A 19728-nucleotide genomic window follows, 5' to 3' on the forward strand; every position below is an offset into this window, starting at 1 on the left:
TCGCTCAGCTGTTGCATTTCCATCACCGTGAATATACCTTGTATTCTGAGACAGCGCGGCTTATGTGATTGTTGATGTGACTGCGGATGTCACTAATATCACAGCAGCTAGCAGAACTGAAAGTCTATCGACACACAAGACCATTTGATTTAGCTTTAACGGCTTCTTCTCTGGACAGGCTTAGACCGAACTACCTTCCTTTCGTACTGAAAACGAGCAGAATGCTGCCCCATGCTCCTCGGCTTGCGCTATCAAACGACTCGAAATCTGCCAGCGACCTATCCTTGCCCGCGAATCAATTCCACTTCATCTGAGAGATGCCCTGGACCACTGGATAGACGAAGCACGTCTGGCTGACAGCTGTCAGCAAAGCCAAAAGAGTATTGAGTGTGATGTCCAGCGGCCACGAGGGCATGCGTTTGTTGTCATACTGGTTGAGCACAACCATGAGACTCACAAAAGCCGCGACACTAATAAAACATGAGATGTACTCTATGGACCAGCCGCGAGGTAGCACCACAAGAAGGAAATGATAGTATCTTTGCCATATCGATCTTCGCTTGGCCTTTGCACTTTCTTCTCCTCCTCCTCCTCCTCCTTCTTCTTCTACTTCCCCAGGTAGTGTCTGTGAAGAGATTGTGTTGGAAGCCTGGGAATTGCGTCTTTGCTCAGCCTCGGAGGAATTGGACCGAGGGAGACTTGAAGTTCTTTCGGGATAATATGGCGGAAACAATGAATTCGATGAACGTCGATTGTCCACAGATGCTGGCGCCGTCCGCTGCGGCTCGTAACGCGAAATCTGGCTCATGCTGATGAAAAGGAAACAATGAAGATTGGGTTATCAGAAAACCTTAAATCAAATAAGATAAGTAAGAAATGGTTGCGCTAAAACTTGAAACCATTTATACCTGAAGTTGTTGGTATAAATCCACGTTTATGAGCATTAAACTAGAGGGAGGGTATACATATTTAGACGCTCAGGCTAGTCTAGTTACTGATGAAACAAAACTGCGCGTTTCTGGCATTCTTTTCTTGACCCCGCGCAACTAGGAGTTAAATGAATTAAAAGCCATGGATCCCTAGTGGTGGCCACCCTTATCGCTGCTATGCCGCATGGTACCCTGAAAGGTACATATTTAGGCGTTTTTGAATTAACAATCAGCGAAGGGCTGTCCGTCAGGGAGCGACAGCGCCGCATAGTAGGCGGCTAGTTATGTTGTTTTATCAAGGCGTGCTATGAACTGGTCAAACCGCCCGATATTCAGATTGAATTCTGCCTTGGGGTTTGGATGCTGTTCGGCCAATGTATGGCAGCCTATTCGTACAACCTTGCCAAAATGAATTTTATATATAACTTACATTTTGTCATGAACTACAGTCTAAATTCTATAATATATAAAGGTTATGTAATAATACAAGTGTAAATCAATTAAAATCTTCTATAATAATCATACTAATAATACAGAAATATCCCTATTAGCAAATAGATAAACTTAAGATCTTAATAGAAGAAAGTAAAAAAGATTCTAGAACTCTTTTTTACTTTTTTACTTCTTTTATATATAATATAAAGAACCCTTTTTTATTTCTTATATAAGAATATTATATTTATTTAATTAAGAATAACTATTTAAGAGAAATTTCACTAAGATAATTTATTATTATAAATAATCAGTAAGCTAACTAGTAGAAATTAATTAATTAAATACTTAGCTAATTATCTCTAATTAATTTAATTCTTAGCTAATAATAAGTAAGATATTATAATAAAATAAACTATTTTCTTACCTAATAGTCTATCTTACTAATAAAAGTTTAATATACATTATTAAATATAAAATTTTTATATATTTAATTTATTAATTTGCTTTCTTATTTTATATTTATAATTATTTTAAATAATATTATAGACTGTTTTCTATATTAAAAACCTAAGCTATAAGCATGCAATACATATAAAATATCTAGCTTATAGTTTCTACAACCAGACAAATTTAATCTTTAAAGTAAATATATTGTCATATCCTATAATTAATCTCTTAGAAGACTTTTCTCCAAGAAGTAATCCACTTAGATCTAGATTATATATCCTTTAAATATTTTATTAACCACTATTAGAATATTAGTAAGCTATTTATTATAATTATTAAGAAACTATTTTTAAAATATAATAAAATATACTTATATCTAATACTAGCAGTCCTATATATAGTAATTAAGTTACTTTTACTCTAATCTTTTATATACTTCTGTCAGAGAATCAGAACGTCACAGCCAATGGACATGAAACGCTAATGCGTGGGAACAAAGGATTATCTGAAGATACCATAAGCAGAGTTAGGACATATCAGGACTAAGGCTATCATGGCCATCAGAGCTAGTTGTTAGTACATGGCTATAATAAATATAATCAGACTTATCAGAGCCTAATGAAAGGAAATAGCTATAATAATTATAATAGAGAAAAATTATATAAGGACGCTTATTTATTATATATTTAGTTTTCTTTTATTATCTTAAATTAACTGTAATAATTTGAGTATATAATCTTCTATTAATTAAGATATTCATAGCCTTATTCTTATTTCTTTTATCTACTAAGACCTTTCAATCTTAGAAGTCTATTAATTTTACTTATTAATAGCTATCCTAGCTATACTTAATAATAATCTAACTAAAGTTTCTAATAATTTAAGATTCTTAGTTGAAAGAAAAGTCTTAAGAATAAGTAATAATAATATTTTAAATCTTAGTTCTAACAATTCTGAGTCCTAACTCACAAATTATTAATACTAATAATAGGAATACTATAACTACTAATAATAGGAATATAGCAGCATTATTATAATATATTAAGAAATTAGAACAAGTAGTAATTAATAATAAAGAAAGATTAAGTTATATATCTTAAGAAATTAAGATTAAAATAGTAACTCTATTTAAGAGAGAATATAAAACCCTTAAGATATACCTTACTTAAATATAATTTTATTTTATATACAATAATAAACAAATTATGAATAAATCTAATAAAATATTAATAGCATTAAGTTTCCTTAATGAAAAAGCTATAAAGTAGTTTACTCTATATATTATTAACTAATATTATATATATAGTAATAAAAAATAAAAAAACCCTAAGATAATTATAATATTTTCTAATTACTAGTACTATAAAGAGAAACTTAACCAACTATAAGAAACTATTAATAAGAAAATTAAAGCTGTTAATAAAATATAATATATTAAATAATAAACCTTAGTTAGAGAATATATTTTAAAATTTTTATAAATATTAGAAGAATTATTATAAAATAATTAAAGATTTAAAGACTAGTTTTATAAAGGACTAAAAGATAATATTAAAGATTAAATCTTAATAATAATATTATAATCTAAAATATTTTAAGCAATAATAGAAGTAGCATCTTAGATTAATTTAACTATCTATATCTAATAAATAAAAAAGAGAGAATTTAGAAGAAATAAAGCAAATATTTACTAAAGATGAACTAAAGACAAGGATAAAGATATAATAATATAATTAAATGTAACCTTATCCAAAGAAAAAAAGAATAAGCTAAAAAAAAATAAAGCTTATTTTAATTATAAAAAACCAGATTATTTTATAAATTAATGCTAAAAGCTAAAAAAGAACTAGAAATCAGCTACTTTAAGTTTAAAAGAGCAAATCATAATAATGATCTTACTAATTTTAATTAATAATAGTAAAGCTAACAGAATAGCTGATAATAAGATTAATTCTAATAAAGACTTAAAGCAATTAGTCAAAGACAAAAAATAATAATTAGAATGGATAATAAATTATGAAAGAATCTGAGTAGAATGGATAAGACAAGCAGATGAAGAAAATATGTTAATATAGCTAAAAGAAATACTTGATGATTTAAGTAAAAATGAGATATAATACTAGAATATATAAGAAGAAAAGTGAAAAAAATTCAACCTTAGAAGAAGTGTTAAATAAATAAAATGAGTAAGTACTGATATAAGAATGGGACATTAATCTTATAATTATAGGGAATAAATTGATTAGATAAGCTGTACTTAAGAATCACCTAGAGAAGAAAGTCATCCTAGTAAAGAAGAGATAGAGAGAGAATTTAATGCAGAAGATATTAGAAAAGATTCTTCTTTAAAAAAGTTACTTTATATTTAATTAATATTATAGGATGATAGATTAAGGATAATAACCTATAAGGATCTATATTGAGAATAAATAGAAAACTTTATTAAGAATAAAATGAAAATAAAAGCATAGAAAAATATTATAAATCTTTAGAGAGATAATTTATATAATTGCATATCCATCAATACAACCTGCTAGAAAGAGTCTTAATAGAAATAGAAGAATTATATTAGAGGATGTAAGAAATACAATAAATAAATATATTATATATATTAAAAGCATAGATAAATACATTTATCTTTAGCTGTAATATATGAGTATATTTTGTATAAAAGAGGAATACACTTTTATAATAGACAAAATAGATATGTGAGGAATTGTTCTTATTATCACTATCTATTTATTAGAGGAAATTTGCATTATAAAGTTCACTAGATAATATATTATAATAATTTATATAAACTTTATATTAGATTAAAGGCAATATCAGGATGGTTTTTAAACATCTTATCTATTATCTTAGAATTAAAACTAGAGTGTCTATAAGAGTAGTTAGAATGCTAATATATTTATAAAGAACCAGTATATTCTTATTATAATAATCTTATAACTATAGAATGCTAGACAAAAGGGTCACATAAATAGTATATAACTAGCATAAAGGAATTTTTTAAATAAAGATAACAATTTTAAGAAAGACATATAATTATAATAAAATTTATTATAATAACTATAAAACTAAAAGCAGTCAGTCAAATAGTTATAATATTAGTAAAAATTAATAGAAAAGATGTAAGAATTTTATTAGATTCAGAAGCAGCTTACAACTATATTAGAGAAAAATTCACAAAAGAAGCTGAGATACCTATTATATAAATAAATAAATAAGTAACAATCATCTCTATTAGTAAAGAAATAATTAATTAAGGATATAAGAAATAGATACTAAATATTATTATAAGATCAGGATAATATATTATAATAATAATGCTTGATATTGTACCGGTATTAAGAGAATACTACAACACTATATTTAGAATAACATGATTATAAACATAGAACCCAATAATTGACTAGATAAATAAAATAGTGGCAGTCAACAATATAGTATTAAAAATAAGGATCATTAAAAAGAAGATTAAAGAAATTATTTAGCTATATAAGGAATCAGGGCAAAGCCTTGGTACATTACTAGTTACTGAAGGATCAGGATAGAAAGTAAACTAATAGAAATGAAAGATGATATTTACTGAAGATATTACATATATTAAATAATAGAAATAAAGTATAAAAAGAAAAGCTATAAAATAGTTAGAAAAATCTAAGTGATGAAAATAAAATAAAAATTAGAAATAATAAAACAAGAGAAACTAGAACAATTTAATAAGTATAAATAATTAAAAAAATAAGAATCATAGAAAAGACATATAAAATAAAACTAAAATTAAAAGAGTTATATAAAAAGAAACTTGTAGAAATTTTAGCAAAGTTGCCTAAGAAATACTATAAGTTTATTGAACTATTTATAAAGAAGGAATGGCAATTATTAATATATAATAAAGAATTTAAAGTATAAATTAAACTAAAAAAAGGATTTATACTATTTTTAGTCAAATAATACTACAAATTAAGAGATGAGTTAGAACTTAAAAACAAGTTTACTAATAAATTCTATAAAGTAATATATATATAACCAGAATATAGAAAGGTATTAGTATAATTAATATTTATTAATAAGAAAGATATAATTAAATAAATAATTATTAATTATAGAGTATTAAATAATAGAATAGTAGATAATGTGAACAAAGCGCTTTATTAGGAATAAAAAAGAGATCTCTTATAGGGAGTAAAGATCATGATAGTCTTTAATATTTAATAAGATTATTATAATCTATAAATGACTAAAGATGATATTTAAAAGATAACTTTCTTTATAGATAAAGGACTGTTTAAATGAGTAGTTATATCTATAGGTTTAAAAAACCTATCAGCACAATTTGTATGATATATGATATATATTCTATAGAAATATTTAAACAAGTTTATTATAGTCTACTTTGATGATATTATTGTATATTTATAAAATCTAGAAGAACATGAAGAACATGTATGACTAGTTATAATAATATTTATGAATGAAGGATTGACGCTTAAGATCAAGAAATATAAGTTTGACACTACAATTATCAATTATTTAGGAATGATTTATACACCAGAAGGATTGAAGATTTAACTAGAAAAGAAAAATATAATACTCAACTAGCTTATCCTAATAAATGTTAATAAAATATAGCAGTTTCTAGGTGCAATAAAATACATCAGAAGATACTTAAAGAATTATATAGAAATAATATGATTAATCATAGAACTATTAAGAAAAGATTAAGAATTTAATTAGATAGAATGATAGTAATAAATATTTAAAAAAGTTAAGGAATTAATTAGAGAAGCATCAATTCTTATACTTTATAATTAAAACAAACTAAATATAATTTGACTAGATACATTAGGATATATATTAAAGATTGTTTTAGAATAATTAGGAGATAATAGAATATTAAGATTTATTACTTTTTACTTTAGATAATTTATTACTACAAAAAGGAACTACAATATTTATAATAAAAAACTATTTATAATAATTAAAGTATTTAAGCAATAAAGATATTACTTATAAGGAGTTAAAAAAGAAATAATTATAAAAAGTAATCACTATAATCTAAAGTATTTTATAATAATAAAAGAGCTTACTAGTAGATAAGTTAGATAGTTAGAGTACTTATTAAGGTTTAAGTTTTGAATTAAACACATTAAAGAAAAAGAAAATATTATTACTAATATATTAAGTAGAAAAGTAGATTATATAATTAAAATATAATAGTTATAAATAAATATACTAGTAGAAGATAAAGATAGAATTTGTTATAATAATAAGGTAATACTAATAATAATAATTATAATAAAAAGTAAAGGTTTTTACAAAAAGATAGTAGAAGCTATTAGAAATAATAAAATACTATAAATAGTATTATATAATAACAAAGCAGTAATTAAGAATAGATTAGCTATTTAAAAAGGATTAATATTGGTACTATTTTTAATAATTATAGAAGTCATTCAAATAAACTATAATTTGCTAATTAAAGAATATTATAAAATTAACTAAATAATAGAAAAGATATAATAGATATATTACTTTCTAAGAATGAGAAAATTGATTAAAGACTACATTAAGAAATGTGATAATTATAATTATAATAAATTAATTAACTACCAACCATATAGAAGAATACAGATTCTAGAAATATTAATGAAAGTATAATAGAAGATTATAATAAATTTTATATAAGGCTTACTAAAATTGAAAAATCCTATTTTAGGAATCATATATACTAAAGCTATTATTATTATGAATAAGCTTATAAAATATGTTATTCTAAAGTCAATATTAAAGAATTTAATAATATAATAATATATAACACTGATGTTATAAGAAATATTTATGATATTTAGATTACTAAGTGAAATCATATCCAATTAAGACAAGTTATTTATATTTAAATTTTAATAGATAATTATGAAAAATTATAGAATAGAATATAATCTATCAACTATATATTATCAATAAACTAATAATTAGACTAAATAAATGATTTAAGTAGTTGAATAATATCTAAGATATTACTTAGATTAGAATTAAGATAATTAGATAAAGTTATTATTAATTACTTAGTTTGCAATGAATAATATAATAAATATATTAATAGGATAAGTACTATATTTTATTAACCTAGAAAGAATTCTAAGAATGAGTTAGAAAAATATTAAATAAGAAGGAGCATTAAATGAAGTAAATATCTAAGTAATATATATACAACTAATGCATAGCAATTTATTAAAAGATATTAAATAAGCAGAAATAAGAATAAAGAGATATTATAATAAGAAGTATAAGGACGCGCTAGTATTTAAAAAGAGAGAGAGAGTTTACTTTTTATAATAAATATTAGAATTAAAAAATTTTAATATCAAAAGTATAAGACTAAATGATAAATTTAATACAGTTAAATTTAGACCATTCGCTATTAAAGAAAAACTTATAAATAATAATTATAAACTCTAGCTACTAGCAAGAATATAAATATATTTAATATTTTATATCTTATTATTAGAACTAATAATTAATCTAATAAATAAAGATAAAGTAGTAGATAATAAAAAATATAAAGTTAAAAGAATACTACAGCATAAATTAGAAAAAGGATATATCTACTATCTTATAAGATGGAAAGAATATAGACCTAAAGAAGATATATAGAAATCTATTAAGTACTTGAATTACCTTAAAAAGATTTAAGAATAAAGATAGAAGTATAGTTAAGAAAGATAGAAAGATTAAAATTAATATTAAAGATAAGATTATTATTTTATAAAGTAAAAATAGTAGTTAGAAGCTCTTCAGCCTTTTATTATTCTTTTACTTATTTTATTTTTACCTTTTTTTTTATTTTTTCTAGCCTTTCTAGTTCTTTAACATCCTTTATATCTATTTAAATGAATTCACCTACATACTTTTAAAAAAGGCTATCTTATTTTTTAAGTTACTCCAGATAAACTACTACTTCTAAGAGCTTTAAATAAGCCTCTTTTTATTAAAAACAAATCTTATCTTATGTCTTAACCAGTTTTTTCTAGACAAGATCAGAAGACAACATGTCGATATAATAATAATTATTTACACAAATATACTCACTATAACGTTTTAAAATTTTAGATTTTATGCATAATTTTCTAAGATTAGCGCAATAAAAGCAAGAAATCATAAGAATAATTTTGGTAGATTCAATTCTTGAAAAAAGATTCTTCTTAAAGATATTTTTCTTTAAAGATATAGTTAGTGCGAAACCACAATATCGCACATTTAGAATATTTAGGAAGTTAGAATTAGTTATCTACACTTTAAGGGATATAGGCTATTTATTAAACTGTCAAGACGCCAGCCTTCAGAAGAGAAGATTATCAGAGAATTAAAATATTATAGCCAATAAACATAAAATACTAATGCATGGAAATAAAAGATTATCCAAAGATACCACAAGCAAAGCTAGGATATATTAGGATTAGGATTATTATAACCATCAAAGCTAGTTATTAGTATATAGCTATAATAAATATAATCAGACTCATTAGAGTCTAATAAAAGGAAATAGCTATAATAGCTATAATAAAGGAAAACTATATAAGGACGCTCATTTACCATATATTTAATTTTCTTCTATCATCTTAAATTAACTATAATAACTTGAGTATACAATCTTCTATTAATCAAGATATTCATAGCCTTATTCTTATTTCTTTCATCTACCAAGACCTTTCGACCTTAGAAGCCTATTAACTTCGCCCGTTAATAGCTATCCTAGCTATACTCGACGGTAATCCAACCGAAGTTTCCGACACTAAAATAAGATTCTATATAGAATCTTTTTTAGATTATTTTTTTAACTTATAAAAAGTAAACTTAATAAGATAATCTTTCCTCTTATAAGTTTTCTTATATAGTAATATATAACTGTCTAAAAGCTTATATTACTAGAATAATACAAACTTATATTAAATATATTTTATAACAGCCTAAAAATAGTATTCAGCCTTATTAAGACCCATAAAATAAAATCTAAAAAGCCCATCTATATGATTAAGATTCTTTTATAAGATTTAGTATATAAAATATATATAATAATAAATATTATTCTAACTATTTTTATCAACATATTTCTCATTAAAATCCTCCACTTTAATACACATAACTAAAAGAACCTGCTTAATATTAGGATTATAATATTACTTTTTCTACTTAAAAAACCAGTAATTCTATAATTCTTTCTAATAAAGAAGAAAGTTTAAATTCTATAATTAAGTTTTCTATTTTTCATCAAATATAAATTTAAAATATTACTATAGGACTAAAATGTTCTTATTTAGATTCTTAAAAATTTTTTGTCAGAGAATCAGAACATCACAGCCAATGGATCAGGTTAGTCACTACAAGACTAATGCACATCGGAACAAAGGATTACCCGCGAAGCCTTAGGGTTAGGGCAATAGAGCCAGCAGAGCTGTTGCTATGTTGACTATGTTGGTTAGAATAGAGTAAATAGAGCCATTATTATGTTGGCTATAATAAAAAAAAACTATATAAGAATATTTATTTATTATATATTTAGTTTTCTTTTATTATCTTGAATTAACTAAGATAATTTAAGTATATAATCTTCTATTAATTAAGATATTCTATCTTATTTAAAGACTTCATTTATTTCTTTATAACTTTTATATACTAAAAGCCTATTAACTTCATCTATTAATAGCTATCCTAATTATATTTAATAATAATTAACTAAAGTTTCTAATAATTTAAGACTCTTAATATAAAAGACAAAGTTTTTATCTGAATATTTAAGATAATAGATAATAATAGTCTATCTATCTTAAAATAATAACTATAATAAGTAGTTTAAGCTATAGCAAGACAGCAATAACGTATAATAGTAATATATTATAATAAGAATAATAAGATACTAGCCTGCTATATTACTCTTAAAAAATAGTTTAACTAAATAATCAAATATATATAGTAATTTAAAAATAAGCTAAGGGTTAAGGATAATCAGATAAATTAGCTTAGGGAATATTCTAAATAACTTAAATAAGAAGAAATTAAATAAAAGAACTATATTAAATAATTAGAAGCTTAGATAATATTAAATTTACTACTAGTTATTAATAAGATTAAGCTATTTAAATTAATAAAATTTAATAGAACACATTTTAAACTTAAGTCATTTTTAGTAAATATAAACATATATATAAAGACTAATAAGATTAAATAAGACTATAACAAGATAATCTTTATTATAATTTGCCTTACTAATAATATAGCTGATTGGGTATAGCCAATAATAGATAACTTTTATAATTTAGTATAAAAAAACTAAAATATAATTACTGTTAAGATATTTATAAGTTATATTAGCTTTAAGAAATAACTTATATAGTTATTTAAAAATATTAATGAAATATATACTGTTAAATAAAAATTAAGATATTTATAATAAATTAGATTAGTCTAGAAACTAATAATAGAATTCTGAAAGATAATAATATTATTAGGATATAATAATAGAGTGTAGATTGTTATATTTAAAAATATACTAAAGAAAAAAGTTCAGATAGAATTGATTAAGATAGATTAATTAATAGATATTGACAATTTTATTAAGATGATAGTTAAGATTAATAATAAACTATTTAAAATTAAACAGAAGAAATAAGAGTTTTAATAATAGAAAAAATATAAAAGATTCTTGTAGTTTGAAATAAACTAGATAATATAATAAAATCTATTATAAGATTGTGATAGAGATATAGTTATATAGTTGAATATAATTTTATTTAAAGAAGAAAAAGATAAGCTAAGAAAAGATAAAGCTTATTTTAATTATGGAAAATTAGGTTATTTTATAGATAAATGCTAAAAGTTAAAAAAGAACTAAAAACTAGTCATTTTAGGTTTAAAGGAGTAGATTGTAATTATAATCTTACTGGTTTTAGTTAATATTAGTAAAGTTAATAGAATAATTAATAATAAGATTGATTCTAATAAAGAGTTAAAATAGTTAGTTAAAGATAAAGAACAATAACTAGAATAAATAATGAATTATGAAAAGATTTAAGTAGAATAGATAAAGCAAGCAGATAAAGAAAATATGCTAATATAGTTAAAAAGAATGCTTGATGATTTAAGTAAAAATAAGATATAATATTAAAGTGTATAAGAAGAAAAACAAGAGAGATTTAGTCTTAGAAGAAGTATTGAATAGATAAAATAAGTAAGTATTAATATAAGAATAAGATACTAATTTTATAGTTATAAAGAATAAATTAATTAGATAAGCTATATTTAAGAATTATCTAGAAGAAAAGGTCATCCTAGTGAAGAAGAGATAGAAGAAGAATTTAGTATAGAAAGTATTAGAAAAGATTCCCCTTTAGAAGAATTACTTTATACTTAACTAATATTATAAAATGATGGATTAAGGATAATAATCTATAAGGACTTATATTAAGAATAAATAAAAAACCCTATTAAGGATAAAATAAAAATAGAAGTATAGAAGAATGCTATAAACCTTTAGAAAGATAATTTATATAATTATATATCTACCAATATAATCTACTAGGAAGAGTCTTAATAGAAATAAAAGAATTATATTAAGAAATATAAAAAATATAATAAATAGACATATTATATATATTAAAAGCATAGATAAATGTATTTACCTCTAGTAATAATGTATAAGTATATTTTATATAAAAGAGGAATATACTTTTGTAATGAATAAAATAAATATATGAGAAATTATTCTTATCATCATTATCTATTAATTAGAGGAAATTTATATTACAAAGTTTATTAGATAATATGCTATGATAATTTATGTAAACTTTATATTAGATTAAAGATAATATTAGGATGGTTTCTAAACACCTTATCCATTATTCTGGAACCAAAACTAGAATATCTATAAGAATGATTAGAATATTAATATATTTATGAAGAATTAGTATATTTTTATTATAATAATCTTATAATAATAGAATGCTAGATAAAAGGGTTATATGAATAACATGTAATTAACATAAAGAAATTTTTTAAATAAAGGTAATAATTTTAAGAAAAACACATAATTATAATAGAATTTATTATAATAATTATAAAACTAAAAGCAGTCAGTCAAATGGTTGTGATATTAGTAAAAATCAATGAAAAAGATATGAGAATCTTGTTAGATTTAGGAGCAGCCTATAATTATATTAGAGAAGAATTTGTAAAAGAAGCTAAAATATCTATTATATAGATAAATAAATGGGTAATGATTATCTTAATTAGTGGAGAAACAATCAGTTAAGGCTATAAGAAATAAGCACTAAATATTATTGTAAGATTAGGATAATATGCTATAATAGTTATACTTAATATTGTACTAGTATTAAGAGAATACTATAATATCATATTTGGAATGATATGATTATGAACGCAGAACTTGGTAATTGACTGGACAAATGGAATGGTGGCAGTTGATAATATAGTATTATGAATAAGGATTATCAAGAAGAAGATTAAAGAAATTGCTTAGCTATATAAGGAATTAGAGTAAAGCCTCGGTATGCTACTGGTTATTGAAGGATCAGGATGAAAAGCAGGTAAATAGAAATAGAAGGTGATATTTACTGAAGATATTATATATATCAATAATGAAAATAAAGTAAAAGAGAAACTATAAAATAGTTAGAAGAATCTGAGTGATAAAAACAAAATGAAAATTAGAAACAATAAAATGAAAGAAATTAGGATAATCTAATAAGCATGAATAATTGAAAAAATAAGAATTATAGAAAAGATATAGAGAATAAAACTGAAACTAAAAGAGTTATATAAAAAAGAACTTATAGAAGTTTTAGTAAAGTTGTCTAAGAAATATTATAAGTTTATTGAATTATTTATAAAAAAGGAATAGTAATTATTAATATATAATAAAGAATTTAAAGTATAAATTAAACTAAAAAAAAGATTTATATTATTCTTAGTTAAGTAATATTATAAATCAAGAGATAAATTAGAATTTAAGAATAAGTTTACTAATAAATTTTATAAAGCAATATATATATGACTAGGATATAGAAAAGTATTAGTATGGTTAATATTTATTAATAAGAAAGATATAATTAAGTAAATAGTTATTAATTATAGAGCACTAAATAATAGAATAATAGATAATATAAATAAGGCGCCTTATTAAGAATAAAAAAGAGATTTCTTGTAGGGAGTAAAGATTATAATAGTCTTTGATATTTAATAAGGTTATTATAATCTACAAATAGCTGAAGATGATATTTAGAAAATAGCTTTCTTTATGAATAAAGGACTATTTAAATAGGTAGTTATATTAATAGGTTTAAAGAATCTACTAGCATAATTTGTATAATATATAATATATATTCTATAGAAATATTTGAACAAATTTATTATAGTTTATTTTGATAATATCATTATATATTTATAAAATCTAAAAAAATATAAAGAATATATATAACTAATTATAATAGTACTTATAAATGAAGGATTAATACTTAAGATTAAGAAGTATAAATTTGACATTATAACTATTAATTATCTAGGAATAGTTTATATGCTAGAAGGATTGAAGATTTAATTAGAAAAGAAAAATGCAATATTTGATTGGTCTATCTTAATAAGTGTTAATAAAATATAGCAGTTTCTAGATGTAATAGGATATATTAGAAGATATTTGAAAAATTATATAGAAATAATATAACTAATTACTGAACTATTAAGAAAAGATTAAGAATTTAATTAGATAGAATGATAATAATAAGTATTTGAGAAAGTTAAGGAATTAGTTAGAAAAGTATTAATTTTTATATTTTATAATTAGGAAAAACTGAATATAATTTAACTAGATGTATTAGGATATGTATTAGAAATTGTTTTAGAATAATTAAGAGATGATGGAAAATTGAGATCTGTTGCTTTCTATTCTAGGTAATTTACTATTGTAGAAAGGAATTATAATATTTATAATAAAGAACTACTTATAGTAGTTAAAGTATTTAAATAATAAAGATACTACTTATAAGGAGTTAAAGAAAAAATAATTATAAAAAGTGACTATTATAATCTAAAATACTTTATAATAATAAAAGAGCTTATTAGCAAATAAGTTAGATGATTAAAATATCTATTAAGGTTTAAGTTTTGAATTGAATATATTAAAGGAAAAGAAAATATTATTATTAATGTGTTAAGTAGAAGAGCTAATTATGTGATTGGGATATAATAGTTATAAATAAATATATTAGTAAAAGACAAAGATGGAATTTATTATAATAATAAAGTAATACTAGCAATAATAATTATAATAGAAAGTATAGGTTTTTATAAAAAGATAGTAGAAGCTATTAGAAATAACAAGATACTGTAGATAGTATTATATAATAATAAAGTAGTAATTAAGAATAGATTAGCTATTTAGAGAGGATTAATATTGATATTATTTTTAATAATTATAGAAGTCATTTAAATGAATTATAATTTGCCAATTAAAGGATATCACAGAATTAATTAAATAGTGGAAAAGATATAATAAATATATTATTTTTTAAGAATAAGAAAATTAGTTAAAGACTATATTAAGAAATATGATAGTTATAATTATAATAAACCAATTAACCACTAACTATATAGAAAAATACAGATTCTAGAAATATTAATAAAAGTATGGTAGAAAATTATAATAGATTTTATATAAGGCTTACTAAAATTAAAGAATCTTATTTTAGGAATTATATATATTAAAGCTATTATTATTATAGATAAGCTTATAAAATATATTATTCTAAAACTAATATTAAAGAATTTAATAGTATAATAATACATAATACTAATATTATAAGAAATGTTTATAATATTTAGATTATTAAGTAAAATTATATCTAATAAGGATAAGTTATTTATATTTAAATTTTAACAGATAATTATAAAAAATTATGAAATAAAATATAATCTATTAATTATATATTATTAATAAACTAATAGTTAGACTAAATAAATGATTTAAGTAGTTAAATAATATCTAAGATATTACTTAGATTAGAATTAAGATAATTAGATAGAGTTACTATTAATTATCTAGTTTATAATAAATAATACTATAAATGTATTAATAGGACAAATATTATATTTTACCAACCTAGAAAGAATTCTAAGAATGAGTTGAAAAAACATCAAATAAGAAGAAGCATTAAATAAAGTAAATATCTAAGTAATATATATATAATTAATATATAGTAACCTGTTAAAAGATATTAAATAAACAGAAATAAGAATGAAGAAATATTATAATAAGAAATATAAAGATGTGCTAGCACTTAAAAAAAGAAAGAGAGTTTATTTTTTATAATAAATGCCAGAATCAAAAAATTTTAATATTAAAAGTATAAGATTAAATAATAAATTTGATACAGTTAAATTTAGGCCATTTATTATTAAAAAAAGACTTATTAATAATAATTATAAACTCTAACTACTAGCAAGAATGCAAATACATCTAATATTTCATATTTTATTATTAAAATCAACTATTAATCTAATAAATAAAGATGAAGTAGCAAATAATAAGGAATATAAAATTAAAAGAATATTATAATATAAGTTAGAAAAAAGATATATCTATTATCTTATAAGATAGAAAGAATATAGACCTAAAGAAGATATATAGGAACCTATTAAATATTTGAATTGTCCTAAAAAAATTTAAGAATAGAGATAGAAATATAATTAAGAAAGATAGAAGGATTAAAGTTGGTATTAAAGATAAGATTATTATTTTATAAAATAATAGCCAGAAGCTCTTCAGCCTCTTATTATTCTTTCACTTATTTTGCTTTTACCTCTTCTTCTGCTTTTTCCAACCTTTCTAATTTTTTAATATCTTTAATATTAGATTGGATGAATTAACCAGCACACTTTTATAATAATTTCTATTATTTATTAAGATAGGTATATTTTACTAGAAGGATCTTAATTTTAGTATTTACTTTATCACTATCCTCTTCTAAATGCTCTTAAGTGTGAAGAAGCTTTTTCTATATAAGATCTAATAAAGCTATTGAAATACATTTATAGTAATCATTTTATATATATTTACTATAGTATAATAATATTTCTAATTTTATATAAGTCTTATTTAATAAAGAGTAATAAAGATAAGATAAAAGCAATTCTATATCAGATTGCTTGATTTATAGTATAAAATTATTTTTATTAATGTTTTACTTTAAAGATATAGTTAGTATAAAATTATAAAATTACATATTTAAAATATTTAGAAAGTTAAGATTAATTATTTATACTTCAAGGGACACAAGCTATTTATTGAGCTGTCGAGACATCAGCTTTCAGAGGAGGGGATTGTCAGAGAATTAGAATATTATAGCTAATAGATCAGATTAATCACTATAAGATTAATATATATTAGAATAAAGGATTATCTATAAAGTCTTAAGATTAGGGCAATAAAGCCAGTAAAGCCGTCGCTATATTGACTATATTAGTTAGAATAGAGCGAATAGAGCTATTGCTATATTAGTTATAATAGAGGAAAACTATATAAGGATGCTCATTTACTATGTATTTAGTTTTCTTCTATCATCTTGAATTAACTGAGATAACTTGAATATATGATCTTCTATTGATTAGGATATTCTATCTTGTTTAAAGACTTCACTTGTTTCTTTATAATTTTCGTATACCAGAAGCCTATTAACTTCGCCTGTTAATAGCTATCCTAGCTATACTCGACGGTAATTAACCGAAGTTTCCGACATTTTTTTTATTATTTTTTATGTTAGTGAAAAATCAAATTTAAAGATAATAAAAACTTATAAATAATATTTTTCTAAACTATTATTATCTTTTCTATAGACTTCTTCTTAAGATTTATCTTATTATCTAATTTATTACTTAGTGATAGACTAGATAATTTACTATCTAAGGATAAATCTAAAATTTTAAGATTATTTTTTAATAATCTAGAAAGATTATTAACAAGATTTTTAGGTTTTATATTATTAAAATTTATTTTACTATTGCAGTTTTTAATTATCAATCTCTTTATTATTTAGAATATTATTATAAAAAGAGTTCTAAAATTCTTATATCTTAAAATCTTTTTTTTAACTTATTTAGAATAAATGTCTATTTCTTTAATAGATAGAATAAGTAAGAAAAAGATTTTGTTTATATATTAGTTTTTAAAAAGAGTTATCTAAGAAGATATTATTGTAAAAAAAATTCTAAAATTCTTATATCTTAAAACTCTTTTTTTAATCTAACTATCTAGAATAGATATCTACTTCTTTAATAAATAGTGTAAGTAAGAAAAGAGTTCTATTTATATATTAACTTTCAAAAAAGGATTATCTAAAAATAATCTTATTAATTAGATAGAATATAATTATAAGAATTATCTATTATCTTATTTATTACTTAATAACCAGTGATTTTTGGTATTTTAAATTAATTAATTAAATTAAAATCTAATTTTAAGTTAATAAGCTAAATATAATTTAATTAAAATAAGATAATTATATTATATTGCTTACTCTATTTAGTGGAGGAGAATTTTTAGTGGATTATAAAAAAGATAAAGAAAGATAAATTAATAGATCTAAAGAAGTTAGATTAGGCCTTAGTAAGTCTATAAATTGAGATATCTTGATATGCTAAAAATCTATAAGAGTATTTATAATGTTAATAAATTTTAAAGTTATTAAAGGACTTTATATAGAAATAAAATTAGATTATATAATTCTATATATATGTAGATTAATCTATAAATAGATTAGCTCTCGCTGTAAGTAAGTTATATAGATATTATTTTGTTTTCTATAGTATTATTATATTTTAATATATTATAAATTTTGGCAAGGTTATACGAATAGGCTGCCGTACAATGGCTGTGTCTGAGTACGCGCCGGAGTAGACACTAGCAGCATTAGATTGTGCCACCGTCTGCATCGAGATTGCGACTAATGCATGTAGATGCTATTTCTGTGTACACGTTTCAACACGCCCAAACAACTTTTTCAAACAAAGGAAAAATGAAAAGAACAAAGGCCAAAGTCGCATTTGTGTGGATTGTTCACATGCCACTACCGTGATTTCAAATGTCGCTAGCAATGATGAGTCTTCAGGCTACTAATAAAAACACATTCAAATAGATTTAAAAATAGAATGTTCGTTCTTCTATTTAGTGCTCTCTGACGAGTCACGAAGAAGTACAGTGGCTTTAAGCCCTTGTCAATGTGACTGTTATGTGACACATACATATGATTCTGCTCGGAACACTTAATCCTCGCATAACCAAACATCCGAAAATCCCCATTAAGAAGATTGGACAAAGTTCACCAGCTGATGGTTGACAGGCTGCGTACTTCTCGACACGTTCTCGACGAATACTTTGTACCGGAGTCTTCGGAAGCGGTATCTACGGGGCTTTTGAAAACCTGGAAAGACCAGAGGCTAGACCAAGTTCTAGCACAACCTACCGTTTATGGACACATCTTGCTCACAGAATTTCATGTTACTGGGAAGCCTAACCACATACCCTCAAGTCACTCTTGAAAGTGCGGTTGAGATTTGGTATTACGTGACACAGCCAACGTCGGATGAGCGACTTCTCGAAATTCCCTGGACATCATGCGGTCTACTTTGAAATGACAAAGACGGAAATACCTTGTGTATCTTTTTCTACAACAGGCAAAGGCTTTCATACATGTCGCGAACCGGTCTTCAAAAACATGCATCTAAAAGACGGTGTACGCATCATCAGAGATACGATGCGAAAGGATTTGAATAAGGTAGGACAGTTCTATACCGAAACAAGAAAGCAGTCGATCAGTGCTGAAAGCGCATCCAGTGATTGATCAAGCCG

General features: G+C 22.6%; 1 protein-coding gene across 1 annotated transcript, besides 8 other annotated features; it reads right to left on the minus strand.

The window, feature by feature from the left end:
- Positions 1-295: 295 nt before the first annotated feature.
- Positions 296-808, minus strand: UA08_09378 (hypothetical protein; the record flags this gene model as incomplete). Its single annotated transcript, XM_020265306.1, has 1 exon — positions 296-808. One exon carries the CDS (start codon positions 806-808, stop codon positions 296-298), a length of 513 nt encoding a protein of 170 aa, XP_020115490.1.
- Positions 809-1306: 498 nt separating this feature from the next.
- Positions 1307-2251: a repeat region (Identified by RepeatMasker using a combination of RepBase library and repeat library created with RepeatScout).
- Positions 2248-9696: a repeat region (Identified by RepeatMasker using a combination of RepBase library and repeat library created with RepeatScout).
- Positions 9611-10152: a repeat region (Identified by RepeatMasker using a combination of RepBase library and repeat library created with RepeatScout).
- Positions 10143-10589: a repeat region (Identified by RepeatMasker using a combination of RepBase library and repeat library created with RepeatScout).
- A 548-nt stretch (positions 10590-11137) lies between these two features.
- Positions 11138-11187: a repeat region (Identified by RepeatMasker using a combination of RepBase library and repeat library created with RepeatScout).
- Positions 11188-11681: a repeat region (Identified by RepeatMasker using a combination of RepBase library and repeat library created with RepeatScout).
- Positions 11682-17620: a repeat region (Identified by RepeatMasker using a combination of RepBase library and repeat library created with RepeatScout).
- Positions 17619-18744: a repeat region (Identified by RepeatMasker using a combination of RepBase library and repeat library created with RepeatScout).
- Positions 18745-19728: the final 984 nt, after the last annotated feature.

This window comes from Talaromyces atroroseus (genome assembly GCF_001907595.1).
Source record: "Talaromyces atroroseus strain IBT 11181 chromosome Unknown scaffold_21, whole genome shotgun sequence".
Taxonomy (NCBI): Eukaryota; Fungi; Ascomycota; class Eurotiomycetes; order Eurotiales; family Trichocomaceae; genus Talaromyces; species Talaromyces atroroseus.